Source organism: Schistocerca gregaria, chromosome 2, assembly GCF_023897955.1.
Source record: "Schistocerca gregaria isolate iqSchGreg1 chromosome 2, iqSchGreg1.2, whole genome shotgun sequence".
NCBI lineage: Eukaryota > Metazoa > Arthropoda > Insecta > Orthoptera > Acrididae > Schistocerca > Schistocerca gregaria.
Window position 1 is genome coordinate 879,659,274 of NC_064921.1, and position 15,912 is coordinate 879,675,185.

At 45.4% G+C, this 15,912-nt stretch overlaps 1 protein-coding gene across 2 annotated transcripts in view; it reads left to right on the forward strand.

Moving 5' to 3' along the window:
• Positions 1-15,912, forward strand: part of LOC126335290 (uncharacterized) — a 152,852-nt gene that overhangs the window by 19,964 nt on the left and 116,976 nt on the right. Inside the window, exon 2 of one of the 2 annotated variants that reach the window (XM_049998378.1) lies at positions 8,959-9,128. The exons of the other annotated variant lie outside the window; for it this stretch is intronic. Within the exon in view, the coding sequence (XP_049854335.1) occupies positions 8,973-9,128 (156 nt within the window). The 5' untranslated portion in view covers positions 8,959-8,972. The remainder of the gene's footprint in view (positions 1-8,958; positions 9,129-15,912) is intronic. 2 annotated transcript variants of the gene reach the window in all.

The following is a 15,912-nucleotide window of genomic DNA, read 5'->3' on the forward strand; positions in this document are numbered from 1 at the left end:
TCCTGTCTGTTCTAAATCAACCACTTTTGTTAACTACGTGAGACTTTGGACTAATGCCATATGTTATTACATGCACTCAGTCCGCCCCGATAGCTGAGTGGTCAGCGTGACGGATTGCCGTCCTACGGGCCCGGGTTCGATTCCGCCGGCACGGTAGCTCAGCGTGTTCGGTCAGAGAGCTGGTTGGCCTCAGTAATGAGAAAAAGCGGAGCGAAAGGATCAACAACAAACTTGAACGGATGTCACGTTACGTCCGCAACGACCAAACATAACGGTGAACAACGAACGAAAAGGAAGAAAAAAATTGGTCAGCGTGACGGATTGCCGTCCTACTGGGCTTAGTTCGATTCTCGGCTGGGTCTGGGATTTTCTCTGCTCAGGGACTGGGTGTTGTGCTGTCTTCATCATCATTTCATCCCCATACGGCGTGAAGGTAGCCCAATGTGGCGTACAATACAGACCTGCACCGAGGCGGTCGGACCTGCCCCGTAAGGGGTCTCCAGGCCAATGACGCCAAACGCTCATTTCATTTCCATATGCACTCAAGATGGCTACATAATAGTTGAAATCTAGATCTGCTGTAATAAAACGACTGATTCAAAAAACAAACAACACATTACCACGCCTAATACGGTATAGGAAAACCGTTGGCATTCAAAACAGCTTCCAGTCCTCTCAGAATGGATAAATACAGGTCCCGCGTGGTTTTCAAGGTTCAAATGGCTCTAAGCACTATGGGACGTAGCATCAGTCTCCTAGACTTAGAACTACTTGAACCTAACTAACCTAAGGACATCACACACATCCATGGTCGACGCAGGATTCGAACCTGCGACCGCAGCAGCAGCGTGGTTCCCGCCTGAAGGGCTTAGAACCGCTCGATCACAGCGGCTTTCAGGGGAACCACATAACATCATTCCTGCGCCGCGCTGGGTAGCCGCGAGGTCTAGGGGGCCTTACCATGGTTCGCATGGCTACCCCTGTCGGAGGTTCGAGTCATCCCTTGGGCAAGTCCTTAGAGTAAGTTAGTTTACGTTAGATTAAGTTGTACGTAGGCTTAGGGACCGATGACCTCCGGACTTTGGTCCCATAAGACATTACTAGAAATTTCCGTAATTATTCCTGCAAAAATTTGGCAACTTCGGGTAACAATGATGGAGGTGGACATCGATAAAGCACACCCTTCTCTCCAAAATAGACCACAAAGCCTCGATAAAACTGAGATCTAGTGACTGTGGTGTCCAGGCGAGATGCGACGACTCATCCCCTTTCCCCCAATTTCCTGGATGTGTCGGTAATTAAACGGGTGGATGGGACGCTGGGCCACAAGATATATAGAAAGAACGCTTATACGGGTCGATACCTACACAAGGAATCAAACCATCATCCTAGGCAAAAAAAAAACTTTGGTAGATAGAGCCAACAAAATCTGCAAGCCGGCTTACTTACAAGATGAACTAAAGCACTTACATTCATCCTTCATGAAAAACGGATATACGAGCAAGGAAACTGATCGTGCCCTCCATCAAAGAAGAAAGGAAGCCAGGAGTCCAGAGCAACAACGTTCAGCTACTGGAATTGTTTTCCTACCGTTCATTAATAAAGTCACGGACCGTATCGGGAAAGTTCTGGCCAAGTATGGGATCGAAACAATCTTCAGACACACCAAGAAGGTTAAGGGATATTTAAGAACTACAGAAGACGCCAGACACCCCCTAGCAACACCTGGGCTATACAAAATTCCATGCAGTTGTGGACAAGTATACAATGGAACAACAAAAAGAAGTGTAAACACCCGCTTAGGCGAACATAAAAGAGACTGTCGCTTAGGACACATCGACAAATCGGCCGTAGCTGAGCATGTTTTTCGAGATGGGAACCACGAGATTAAATTTAATGAGACAAGCCTTGGAGCACGAACATCCCATTATCATGCGCGCATGTATTGAGAAGCGATAGAGATTCACAAACACCATAATAATTTTAATAGAAGAGCGGAAGTTTTAAAGTTAGACAAAATATGGATGTCGACGTTGCGCCAGCAGTTATCGAGAATGATGACGCGTTCTAAAGATAGGCATACCGTCGGCCTTACGTGACGAATGTTGGTGCCCTCTATGTGCTCTATAAATGCGAGAGTACCTGGAGCCTGAGTGGCAGTAGCCGGACGACCTAAGAAGATGTCTCCCGCAGATGGAGACGAAACGTTAGGTGGAAATTTTATACATCGACCACGGCCTCTCAGCCCGGAAGTTTCAACTAAAAACTCATCCCCTTGTTCACAAAATCAGTCATGGGCGATGCCAACTGTGTAAACAGGAGTCCCGTCTGCTTCGAACACAGCATCACCATAGTCAACAAACACTGAACCGCGGACTGGAACTGATCGGCCCAAATGGCCACATAGTCCTAGGAGGTAATGTGACCTTCCACAGTAATCAGGGGCCCACGAAATACAACGACATGGCTGCCCAATCGTCACTGGACCCCCGCTTTCTTTCTTGGCTTGTAAACTCGGCCAGAAGATGGGAACAGTCAGATTCATCTGACCACATGACTTTTTTCCATCGCTCCATAGTCGATGTTTTGTGGTTTCGTCAGCACGTTTTCATGTTACGGGCATTTGCCTCACACCGGTCGCTGGCCGGCCGCTTCGCGTTGCATCAGCCAACTATGTTTGCCCTTCAGCTTTTCTACTCAAATACCACATCGTCTAACGGTGCTGACATCTTCCGGGCATCTCCCCACACCTTCTTCAGCCTTTTATGAATGTGTCTCGACGTTTCAACTCATGCTGTAAGGAATTCAGTCACAGAATGCCGTCCGATACGTACCTCAATGTTGGCCATGTTCTAAACTTACAGAGTATTGGCACTACATTACGAACTTAATGAAGGAGGGAAGAAAAAGAAAACAGGCCCTCGCATTTAAAAATATAAAAGCATTTGTGATTGAAAACAAGCATGACTGTCGTGCAGTATTCTACAAAACTGCAAAAAATATTATACCAATGTTGTAAGTGTTTTATTCAAAAATGGTTCAAATGGCTCTGAGCACTATGGGACTTAACATCTGAGGTCATCAGTCCCCTGGTACTTAGAACTACTTAAACCTAACTAACCTAAGGACGTCACACACATCCATGCTCGAGGCAGGATTCGAACCTGCGACGTAGCGGTCGCGCGGTTCCAGACTGTAGCGCCTAGAACCGCTCGGCCACTCCGGCCGGCGAGCATATGTATCATTTCTTGCAGTAACTGCACTTGACACTATATACTGTATGTGAGTTATTCATATGTTCGTGATTATATTGGCAATACCTATAGTTTTGTGTAGAAAGAACACATCTATCACATTGTAAGGCGCCCGGATTTCACGGACCTTACATGAGCTTGATCCATAACGAGAGTACGATACAGTATGAGATACTCAGAAAATAGTAATTATATTATATCAACAAAAGGCTATTGCAGTAATCTCATGTACCGAAAACTAACAAAACAATATCTACCAATATGGACAGGGGCATGAATAAATAAGTTAAAGTGAAACGCATTTTGGAGACGAACCGAGCAGGTGGTTAATGTCACTGGAAGACCCCACTAAACAAGAGAACAGCGAGCTTCAGCGCAGAAAGGGATAAGGCCAGATCAATACATTATTCCTTTTAACGTAAATACGGCTGGGACCGAAGGTAAGTTGCTGGATGGCCTTAACAGGGTTAGGCGGCGACCCGGCAAGAAAAATAAAATTCACCTCTAGAGAGATGGCGATTGGCTGAAGCCATACTGGACGACGCATGGTGGGGAGATCCCCATTATATAAAAGCATTTTGAGAATTAAATTTCTAGATATCTCTCTCACCTTGCAGCGGACCGCACAAGTCTCTGGAAAATAGCGAGGTCATTGAGACCTTTGCTTTCTGCGAACTGTGGACGTTACGCTTTACGTATCGTGGCAACAGATATCAAAGAGGTAGTTAATTATTACTATGGGAATTTTTGCGGGCAAAGAAATTGTGCACGTCGCTCCAACCCTTAGCAGGTGTGCGATAGTCATTATTTCGACTAGGGAAAAATTAACATTCTACGTAATACAGGAAAGTTGCGACTGAGTGAATTCAGTCAAGGCCAAAGTAGGGAATTAGCGTTTCAGATCCAGCACGGAGACAACGCCGTTGCAGGTGCCACTTGGTAAAATACCATCACTCATTAGGGCACAGTCAATGTTGCGTCAAGATTTTGCTCATTCCAAATTGCGTACGCTTTGACCATTGAATATCAAAAGCTATGATACTAACCTACCCTCACAATGAGTACATGAGAGCTTTTTCATTGGTTCAAAAAGTACGTTTATTCTCCACCAACTCAGTGCATTGATCAGCTACGACATCGTAGATGGAAATGAGCTAATGAAGATTTTAATCAATCTTTCCTGTGATAAATTTTTTCATATATAGTGATAACGATTTTAATAATCGTCAATTCGAATGTCCAAGAGTTAAATAATTTGTTATTGAGTGTTGAAATTAATTGTACATGATTGTTGTGTATCACTTGACCCCTGAAAGATCCGTGCTGGATCTGAAACGCTAATTCCCTACTCTGGCCTTGAATGAATTCACTCAGTCTTAACTTTCTTGCATTCTGTAGAATTTTAATTTTTCCATAGTAGGTAGAGGAAAAGGGAATAGCTATTTTGTATTTGTAGAATAGACCCCAAACTTTCATTTTTATTAATTCATGCATTCTAGTTAAGTGACAGCAGCATTTCTAATGATTTTTGTTACAATATGCACATGATATTAACTAACTTACAGGGCCAGGTTCATATTTATATAGAATGTCTGTTTAACACCATGGGCTTGAGAAGACAGTTCAGATGTTTTGTCCATTTGCGCGCTAAGTGCTAAGCTAAGTTTGCACACGTTAATCCACTTGTTGCGCAGATACAAAGTGCGTATTCCTCAACTGGGTTTTAGGAGGGATGCAAAATTTCAGTTTAATGTAGGAACGACACTTCTCCTGGAGAAGTGCTGTTGATGTTTTAAATGTTTGTGTGAGCCATCAATCCAGCAAGTGTTCTACTACAGGCAACCCACTGCCGATGTAGTTAATATTCACAACATGAGGGTCAATACTGCAAAATTTTATATGTATCATGCAGGAGAGGCTTAGAAAAGTCCGAAAAAAATTTGCAATTTTACATTAGACGGCATTAATAGTGAGTTACCAAGTTGTACCATGTACCTAAACAAATTTTCCGAAGGCTGTCCGGATGAGAACAAAAATAACAGTGTTGTTACATTTCTCCAAACTCTCATTACTAATGGAAGATTACAAAATGTACTCCATTATTTTCTCATATGTGGGCATTCTCTCATGCCATGTGGTGATGATTTTGGTTTTATAAAGTGGAAGATTCACACACAATCCAGAATTTATTCACTGAATGACTACGCGGAATTAATAGTTGCTTCGAACAGGAACAACCGATTTACTGTTAAAATGGTACAGACAGCAGACTTTTTGATTTTCATAATTGGTGACCAAAATACTTTAAGAAATCAGTACTCTCAGTGAAGAATACGAGTAGAAGAGTGAAAAAAGATAAGAACGTAACATTCCATGTAAGTTAATCTATGGAGTTTTAATGTGAAGAGGATCGCGTCAGAGGAAATAATTTATTTATCAACTGGTTGTTCGTAATTTTAAACTGTTGCTTTCTGGAATCAACCGTCCATTGTTACCATGTGCTCATGCTTATCCAGTGACATAAATAAATCACAGCCATAAACACCAACAAAATACCGCGACTTTTATAATGTGTGGTAGCTAGAACCTGCACAACAGCTAGTGACAAATTATGTTGATAAAGCTCCATACATACACAAAAGACGTTATTTCTTATCTTTTCACTCTTTATTCAATTTACAACAATGCAACTTTATGATGTAACAGAAATGTCGTAAAACTATTCTCATTTCATTTCAAATAAATTATTCTGTGCTGGAACTTGTTACTGAGAACCCCTGGCGCCGGATAGGAAGACTGAGCGCTATAGCCTGTTATCAGTTTAAAACTCTAGCGAGAAGTTTCTAAATTAATTTTTTGTTCTGAGTCATCAGTCTCCTGACGTGTTAGATGCGGCCCGTCACGATTTCTTCTCCTGTACCAACCTCTTCATCTCAGAGTAGTACTTGCTGCATACGTCCTCAATTATCTGCAGGATGTATTCCAATCTCTGTCTTCCTCTACAGATTTTACCCTCTACAGCTCCCTCTAGTACCTTGTAAATCATTCCCCGATGTCTTAACGGATGTCCTATCATGATGTCCCTTCTTCTTGTAAGTGTTTTCCACATATTTTAAAAAAATGGCTCTGAACACTGTGGGACTTAACATCTGAGGTCATTAGTCCCCTAGAACTTAGAACTACCTAAACCTAACTAACCTAAGGACATCACACACATCCATGCCCGAGGTAGGATTCGAACTTGCGACCGTAGCGGTCACGCAGTTCCAGATTGAAGCGCCTAGAACCTCTCGGGCACAGAGGCCGGCTCCACATATTCCTTTCCTCTCCGATTGTGCACAGAATCTGCTCATTCTTAACTTTACCAGTGCACGTAATTTTCAATATTCGCCTCAAATGCTTTGATCTTCTTCTGTTCCGGTTTTTCCACAGTCCATGTCTCACTACCATACAATGCTGCGCTCCAAACTACATCCTCACAGGAGAAATTCCCCACCGTACCCCCTTCAGCTTTAGTGGGTAAGATGGCCCAATGGACAGCCAGTCAAAAACTGAATATAGGTCAAGCATGAAAAGAGGAAGAAGGTATACTGAACTGCGAAAACAGAAGAAAACTCGAACCAGTGAACGGTACAAACTCAAGATGTGCAACATCGACCAGTCTGAATCGTTACGGCGTTGGGGTTATATGGTCACGGTGTTGAACAGTGAAGTGAGAAGTTCACGAAACTACTATGTGCTCGACCGAGTCTCCAACTCGGGACCTTTGCCTTTCGCGGGCAAGTGCTCTACCATATGAGATACCCCTGCACGGCTCAGGACCCCTCATCACAGCTTCAGTTCTGCCAGTACCTCGTCTCCTACCTTCCAAACTTCTTGCAGAACTAGCATCTCTGGAAGAAAGGGTACTCCGGAGACATGGCTTAGCCACTGCCTTGGGGATGTTTCCAGAATGAGATTTTCACTCTGCAGCGGAGTGTTTGCTGGTATGAAACTACCTGGTACGTTAAAACTGTGTGTCGGACCGAGACTGTAACTCGGGACCTTTGCCTTTCGAGGGCAAGTGATCTATTACCTGAGCTACCCAAGCACGACTCACGATGCCCCCTCACAACTTCAATTCTGCCAGTACCTCGTCTCCTACCTTCCAAACTCAATGTTCAAATCTCCCTGAAATCCAATATTTTTTCTATAAAATTATAGACTATCAGTCTGGTTGTAACACTATACCCCTGACTTTCTGCCTTTTGTTTTCTAAGTTATTACCGCTTATTTCAGAAACAGGACTTCCTCATTATATTAAAAAAATTCTGTTGTCTTACGTTACGGAACAAGACGTAAAAATTTTTGCACTCACTAGTAGATAACCCCCCTCCCACCGAAAAAAAAATCCATAGCTCTCCTCACTAGATTATCCCTAGATTTTCATTTCTTGGGAAATGTGACTGTGTGGAGAAGTGTTGTTTCAGAAATAAACTATTCATATAAATTGAAGCGCCAAACACAGAGATATGTAAACAGACAGAATACGGCGCTGCTGTTGGCAACGCCTGTGTGAGACAACAAGTGTCTCGCGCAGTTGTTAGATCGGTTACCGCTGTTACAATGGCAGGTTATCAAGATTTAAGTAAGTTAGATCGAGGTGTTACAGTCGGCGCACGAGCGATGGGACACAGCATATCCGAGGTAGCGATGAAGTGGGGATTTTCCCGTACGATCATTTCACGAGTGTACCGTGAATATCAGGAATACGGTAGAGCATCATATCTCCGACATCGTTGCGGCCGGAAACAAAAATCCTGCAAGAACGGGACCAACGACGACTCAAGAGAATAGTTCAACGTTGCAGAAGTGCAACCCTTCCGCAGATTGCTGCAGATAAAATCTGGGCCATCAACAAATGTCAGCGTGCGAACCATTCAACAAAACATCATCGATAATGGGCTTTCGGAGCCGAAGGCCCCTCGTGTACTCTTGATGACTGCTCGACACAAAGTTCACGCCTCTCCTGCCTCTTCCCCCCCCCCCCCATCCCACCCCCCAGCACGGGCATTACACTGTTGATAACCATAAACATGTTGCCTGGTCGAAGAGTCTTGTTTCAGACTGTATCGAAAGGATGGACGTGTATGGGTATGTAGACAACCTCATGAATCCATGAAACCTGCATGTCAGCAGGAGACTGTTCAGGCTGATGGAGGCTCTGTAATGGTGTGGGGCGTGTGCAGTTGGAGTGATATGGGACCCCTGATAAGTCTAGACACGACTCTCACAGGTGACACTTACGTAAGCATCCTGTCTTATCATCTGCATCCATTCATGTCCAATCTGCATTCCAACGGACTGGGGCAATTCCATCAGGACATAATTGCTACAGAGTGGCTCTAGGAACACTCTTCTGAGTTTAAACACTTCCTCTGGCCACCAAACATTATTGAGCATATGTGGGATGCCTTGCAACGTGGTATTCAAAAGACATCTCTACCCTCTCGCACTCTAACGGATTTATGAACAACCCTGCAAGGTTCAGGGTGTTAGTTACCTCCAGCACTACTTCAGACATTGGTCGGGTCCATGCCACGTCGTGTTGCGACACTTCTGTGTGCTCGTAGAGGCGCTACACGAAATTAGGCAGGTGTATCAGTTTCATTGGCTCTTCAGTGTACTTTGGATACTGGTGGTGAAACTGCAGGTGTTTGCACAGGTCTGCCCACCAACATGCAGAGAGCAGAGGCGTCCAGCAGTACAAGGTGGCGGTCGTCCGCAGCGGACACCATACGTCAGCTGGAGCAAATCTGGCCCACCCTGACGTGGCCTGCCAAGCGTCTGCCGGTACTGGACGTGGGATGCGGACCCGGAGACATCGTGGCCAAGGTGAGGTAGCCTGAATGTCTTGTTCTGACAGAAACATCAAATTTTGATTTTTGACACAAGAAGGGCTAAATATGCGCAGAACCCGTCCTGTACTACTGAAAAAATACAATACTGACCATTAAAATTGCTACACCACGACGGTGGCGTGCTACAGACGCAAAATTTAACCGACAGGAAGAAGATTCACACAAGCTTGGCCCCAGTGGCGACACCTACAACGTGCTGACATGAGGAAAGTTTCCAACCGATTTCTCATACACAAACAGCACTTGACCGGCGTTGCCTGATGAAACTTTGTTGTGATGCCTCGTGTAAGGAGGAGAAATGCGTACCATCACGTTCCGACTTTGATAAAGCTCGGATTGTAGCCTATCGCGATTGCAGTTTATCGTATCGCAACATTGCTACTTGCATTGGTCGAGATCCAATGACTGTTAGCAGAATATGGAATCGGTGGGTTCAGGAGGGTAATACGGAACGACGTGCTGAATCCCAACGCCCTCGTATCAATAGCAGTCGAGATGATAGGCATCTTATCCGCATGGCTGTAACGAATTGTGCAGCCACGTCTCGATCCATGAGTCAACAGATGGGGACGTTTGCAAGACAACAACCATCTGCACGAACAGTTCGACAACGTTTGCAGCAGCATGGATTATCTCGAAGAACATGGCTGCGGTTACCCTTGACGCTGCATCACATACAGGGGCGCCTGCGATGTGTACTCAACGACGAACCTGGGTGCACAAATGGCAAAACGTCATTTTCTCAGATGAATCCAGGTCTTGTTTATAGTATCATGATGGTCGCGTCCGTGTTTCGAGACATCGTGGTGAACGCACATTGGAAGCGTGTATTCGTCATCGCCATACTGGCGTATCACCCGGCGTGATGGTATGGGGTGCCATTGGTTACACGTCTCGGTCACCTCCTGCTCGCATTGACGGCAGTTTGAACAGTGGACGTTACATTTCAGATGTGTTACGACCCGTGGCTCTACCCTTCATGCGATCCCTGTGAAACCCTACATTTCAGCAGGATAATGCACGACCGCATACTGCAGGTCTTGTACGAGCCTTTCTGGATACAGAAAATGTTCGACTGCTGCCTGGTAACACAGTCTCCAGATCGCTCGCCAACTGGAAACGTCTGGTCAATGGTGGCCGAGCAACTGGCTCGTCAGAATTCGCCAGTCACTACTCTTGATGAACTGTGGTATCGTGTTGAAGCTGCATGGGCAGCTTTACCTCTACACGCCATCAATGCCCAGGCGTATCAAGGCCGTTAATACGGCCGGAGGTGTTTGTTCTATTTACTGATTTCTCAGGATCTATGCGCCCAAATTGCGTGTTAATGTAATCACATGTCAGTTCTAGTATAATACAGTTGTCCAATGAATACCCGTTTATCATCTGCATTACTTCTTGGTGTAGCAATTTTAATGGCCAGTAGTGTAGATCTGTGTGATAATCCACGCAAGCCACCTTACGGTATGTGGCGTAGGGAGCTTTTGGTACTACTGTAATGAATGAGATTCAAGCCAGCAGCCAGCTGTTTAAATGCGGGTTTTCCCCGATTTCTTTCATTTGTTTAAGGCCTGAGAGTCTACTGCAGCGGGAGACATGCAACTTTAATATGCACACGAAAGGAAATAACGAAGTCCACAACAAAAGGCTGTCCGCAGGTGTCTCTGTGTGGTCCAGAGGTATGAAATATAGCACTGCCATCCATACTACAGAAGCTAAACGATAGCGGTAACGTAAGACAACTGGTCAGCATTTGCTGGTGATGTGCTGCTCCTTTTACTCGGCTATTCCAGAAGATTGATTAAAGATACATGTAACGGCGCACTCGATGGGCCTGAAGGATAATGTAGTGGTGATAAATTATTATCGCCATCTCACAAAGCCACGTATCTCTTTCTGAAATAGGACCTAGCAAGAAATCTTAAGATAAAATTAAACAATCTAACTACACTGACGGGAAAAATCGCAGTACCAAGAAGGAGTTGTGCGACGTAAACGAAAGTTCGTAAGCGTATTTCTACATCTCAACGATGATGTCTATTCCAATTTAGCGCCAGTCACACAGTGGCGCTACTATGAGAATGCAAATCAGGTTTGCGTTAAATACACACTGTAACGCTCTTGAGACTGGACGTGGTGAATCGATGTTAGTCAAGAATGCCTTTGATACGACAAAGACGCCATTTTGAGCACCTCACTGAGTTTGAAGGAGGTCGTGTAATAGGGCTACGAGAAGATGGATGATCCTTCTGCGATCCTGAAGGAAGACTTGGGATCAGTGTAGCCGTACATGATTGCTGGGAGAGGTATGTACGGTCGCAAGAAGTCCGGCTCTGCATGGCTAAGTGGCACCATCGAGAGGGAAGACCACTGTGTTCGGCGTATGGTGTCTAGCGCATCGTACTCCATCTTCAGCAGCAATTTGAACAGCAGTCGGCACCGCAGAGACACAACGAACTGTCACAAATCGGTTTTTTCAAGGACAGCTCTGAGCCAGACACCCTTAGTGTGCATCCCATTGACTTGAAACCCCCGTCATTTGCGACTTCAGTGGTATCAAGTGACAGCTCACTGTAGGGTACAGTGGAGGTCTTTCCTATTTTCTGATGAAATCTGTTTCTACTTGTACTGTATCTGCGGTAGCAGAGACAGAACGCGAACGATATTCCACAATCTATTTTTATTGGGAAAAAACAATAAACAAGTATGAAACTTCCTGGCAGATTAAAACTGTGTGCCGGACAGAGACTCGAACTCGGGACCTTTGCCTTTCGCGGGCAAGTGCTCTACCAACTGAGCTACCCAAGCACGACTCACACCCCGTCCTCACAGCCTTACTTCTGTCAGTCTGGATCTCATTCTGACAATAAACAAGTACGTTGCTGATGATGACAAAGTAGTCGAAAACAAAACACAAGTTAAGCAAGAAACAAAGTGCGGATCCCACTTCGGATCTTATAACAGAAGAATAACAAAATAAAATGTTTTCCTCACAAGTCTCTCGCTCGAGAAAATCCACCACAGAAAAGTCCGCTCACGGTAGCTGAGTGGTCAAAGCGACAGAATTTCAATCCTTAGGGCCCGCGTTCGATTCCCAGCTGGGTCGGAGATTTTCTCTGCTCAGGGACTGAGTGTTGTATTGTTCTAATCATCATCATTTCATCCCCATCAACGCGCAAGTCACCGAAGTGGCATCAAATCGAAAGACTTGCACCCGGCGGACGGCCTACCCGATGGGAGGTCCTAGACACACGACATGTACATTTATTTACCACAGAAAAGACGGAGACAAAACTACTAGAGAGTGGTCGGCATAGCACAAAGCTGTCCAGGGAGGCCAAACCACCCACCGTAACACGACACTCTAGAGTCACAGTCAGAAGCTACCATTCCTGACGATCTGGGACTACCAGCAGACGAAGCGTGTGGATGTTGTACCTGGGATGGCAGATCCCTGAAAGTCCGGGCGGAGTGCCGAACTGCCTTCTGCTCAGAGGTGTGCCGGCTTATAAAGCCGGTTGGCGGATGGATCTTCTGGGACTATTTGAGTGGCATAGGAAAATAGTCAGCTTGTAGATCGCGATGTCGGCCGCTGGCTGAGACACGTGGCTGTGTTGTCATCTCCGGCAGCGTCCTCGGTCGTGCCGTATACATCTGCTTTGGTTTCACTCGCTGTTATTAAGGCATCCCGCGTATCTGTTCTGTCATGCGGGGTGCCGATGTCGCACGCAAACGACAAGGATGTTATAACCTCGGTGCCAGCGACGGCCGTGTGTTGGTTGGTTGAAGGTCACTTGAGAGCCTGCATCCCCATTGTCAGTGTGCTGCACATTTGATCTATACGTTCTGGTATGGTCTGGGGTGCAATTTCGCATGACAGTAGGAGCTCACTCGTAGTTATCCCACGTACCCTGATAGCAAATTTGTACGTCAATTATGTGATTCGACTTGTTGTGCTGCCATTCGTGAAGAATGTTGTTTACCAACAGGATAACGCTCGCTCACAAACCGCTGTTGTAACTCATCTTGCTCTACAAGTTGCCTTGGTCTGCTCGATCGCCAGATCTGTCTCAAATCGAGTATGTTTGGATCATCTTCGGATGACAACTCCAGAGTTATCCGCAATCAACATTTATCGTTCCTGTACTGATCAACCAAGGGCCACATGCATGGCACTCCATCCCACAAACTGACATCTGGAACCTGTACAAGACATTGCATGCATGTTTACATGCTTGGGTTCAAGATTCTGGCGGTTGCACCTGTTATTTATGTACCAGTATTTCACTTTTGCAGTGGTTTATCTCGCGCTCACGTTAATTCGTGAACTTCAAATGTTAATCACTTAAATATTTTACCTATACAAACGTTTTCCTGAAATTTCATTACTCTACATTTATTATTTTTTGGTGTTGCAATTCATACCGTGAGTGTATTAAACGAATATGAATATTGGAAAGAATAAGAGGTAACATGATTATTACACACATTAGTAATGAAGATATTTTACGTCTGCATCAAAGTCTCATATATTTGTATCTAAAATGATTCACATTTCTGTGTCAAAACCGTTTTGTTCGTTGTGTCACTGTGGTGCCAACTGCTGCTCAAATTGCTGCTGCAAATGCCTTCCCTCATGGTAGTGCCACGTGGCTGTCCGGAGACCAGACTTCTTGCGACCGTGCATTTTGTTGATCACTGCTGACAGCACTCATGAACAGCGACTACATTCCTTCCAAGTCTTTGTGCAGCATCGCAGAGCAGACATCCAGCTTTTCGTAGCCCTGTTACGCGACCTTGTCAGGTTCAGTGAGTTGTTGATAATGGCGTCTTTGAAACTCCCTGGCAGATTAAACTGTGTGCCGGACCGAGACTCGAACTCGGGACCTTTGCCTTTCGCGGGAAAGTGCTCTACCAGATGAGCTACTCAAGCACGACTCACCCCGTCCTCACAGCTTTACTTCAACCAGTACCTCGTTTCCTACCTTCCAAAGTTTACAGAAGCTCTCCTGCGAACCACGCAGCACTAGCACTCCTAAAAGAGAGGATATTGCGGAGATATGGCTTAGCCACAGCCTAGGGAATGTTTCCACAAAGAGATTTTCCCTCTACAGCGGAGTGTGCGCTGATATGAAATTTCCTGACAGATGAAAACTGTGTGTCGCACCGAGACTCGAAGTCGGGACCTTTGTCTTTCGTGGGCAAGTACTCTCCCAACTCAGCTTTCCAAGGACGACCTACACCATGTCCTCACTGCCTTACTTGCGCCAGTATCTCGTCTCCTACCTTCCCAACTTCACAGAAGCTCTCCTACGAACCATGCAGGACTACTACTCCTGAAAGAAAGGATATTGCGGGGACACGGCTTATTCACAGCCTAGGGGATGTTTCCAGAATGAGCCATGTCTCCGCTATATCCTTTCTTTCAGGAGTACTAGTTCTGCAAGGTCCGCAGGAGAGCCTCTGTAAAGTTTGGAAGGTGGGAGACGAGGTACTGGTGGAAGTAAAGCTGCGAGGACGGGGAGTGAGTCGTGCTTGGGTAGCTCAGTTGCTAGAGCACTTGCTCGCGAAAGGCAAAAATCCCGATTTCGAGTCTCGGTCCGGCACACAGTTTTACTCTTCCAGGAAGTTTCATATCAGCGTACACTACGCTGCAGAGTAAAAATCTCATTATGGTGCCTTTGTCGCCTTAAAGGCATTCATGACTAAAGTGAATTCATCACATCTAATCTCAAAGGTAAGTAACGCTCACGACTGCTACAGCGCATATTGTAAAAAAATCTGATTTGTATCCTCATAGTGGCGTTACTAGAGCCACTCTTGTGCGACGCGTGAAATTTGAATGCACACCATTTTTCAGATGTAGACAGACGTATACCAGCTTTCGTTTACGTCGCACAACTCCATCTTGGTGTAGACATTTTTTTCCGTCTGTGTGTATTAGCATCAGTCATAGGATGCGGCACTGTGTTTGGGCTCATAGATTGCAGATTGCGGATCCAGGTTCAGTAGTCAGAAGAGTTCAAAAGTGAATGCTAGTAATTGTAAGATCAACGGGCATCTATACTACTACCCCGAATGACACAGTGTTAGTAACTTTAGGAATATCTCCACTGGATTTGGAAAGTAGAAAATGGAGAGTACTTTATTAGTTAAGGAGAGGCAATCAAAGGGAAGTACGAAGGGTACTTGGAATTGAGGCCAGTACAAAAAAGTTAATACAACAGCGCATGTTGCAACTGTGGCAAAAGGAATGGGAGTCTTCAGTCACCGGCAGGAGGACATATTAGTTACTGTTACATCAAGGAGAGACATAAGATGAGATGTCTTCAGCCGTCGAGTGTACTGGTACAGTACCTGACTGGTGACATACCTGCACAAAATCAAAAGACAGATCAATGATAGTTGCACTTGTGGCAATGTTCGCTGTGGACTCCAGAGCACACGTTGTGGTACTCCGCGCTCAACGAAGATGCAGAAGGTAATTGTTGCAAGGCGTCAAGGATTATTTTACTTTGTTGTGAGGTCTTATGGGACCAAAGTGCTGAGGTCATCGGTCCCTAAGCCTACACACTACTTAATCTAACTTAAACTATCTTACGCTACGGACAACACACACACCCATACCCGATGGAGGACTCGAACCTCCGATGGTGGGAGCCGCACGTACCGTGACAAGGCCCCCTACACAGCGCGGCTACCCCGCGCGGCTGGCGTTAAGAACACTGGATTCCAGAGCAGCACTGCAAAACGTGCCA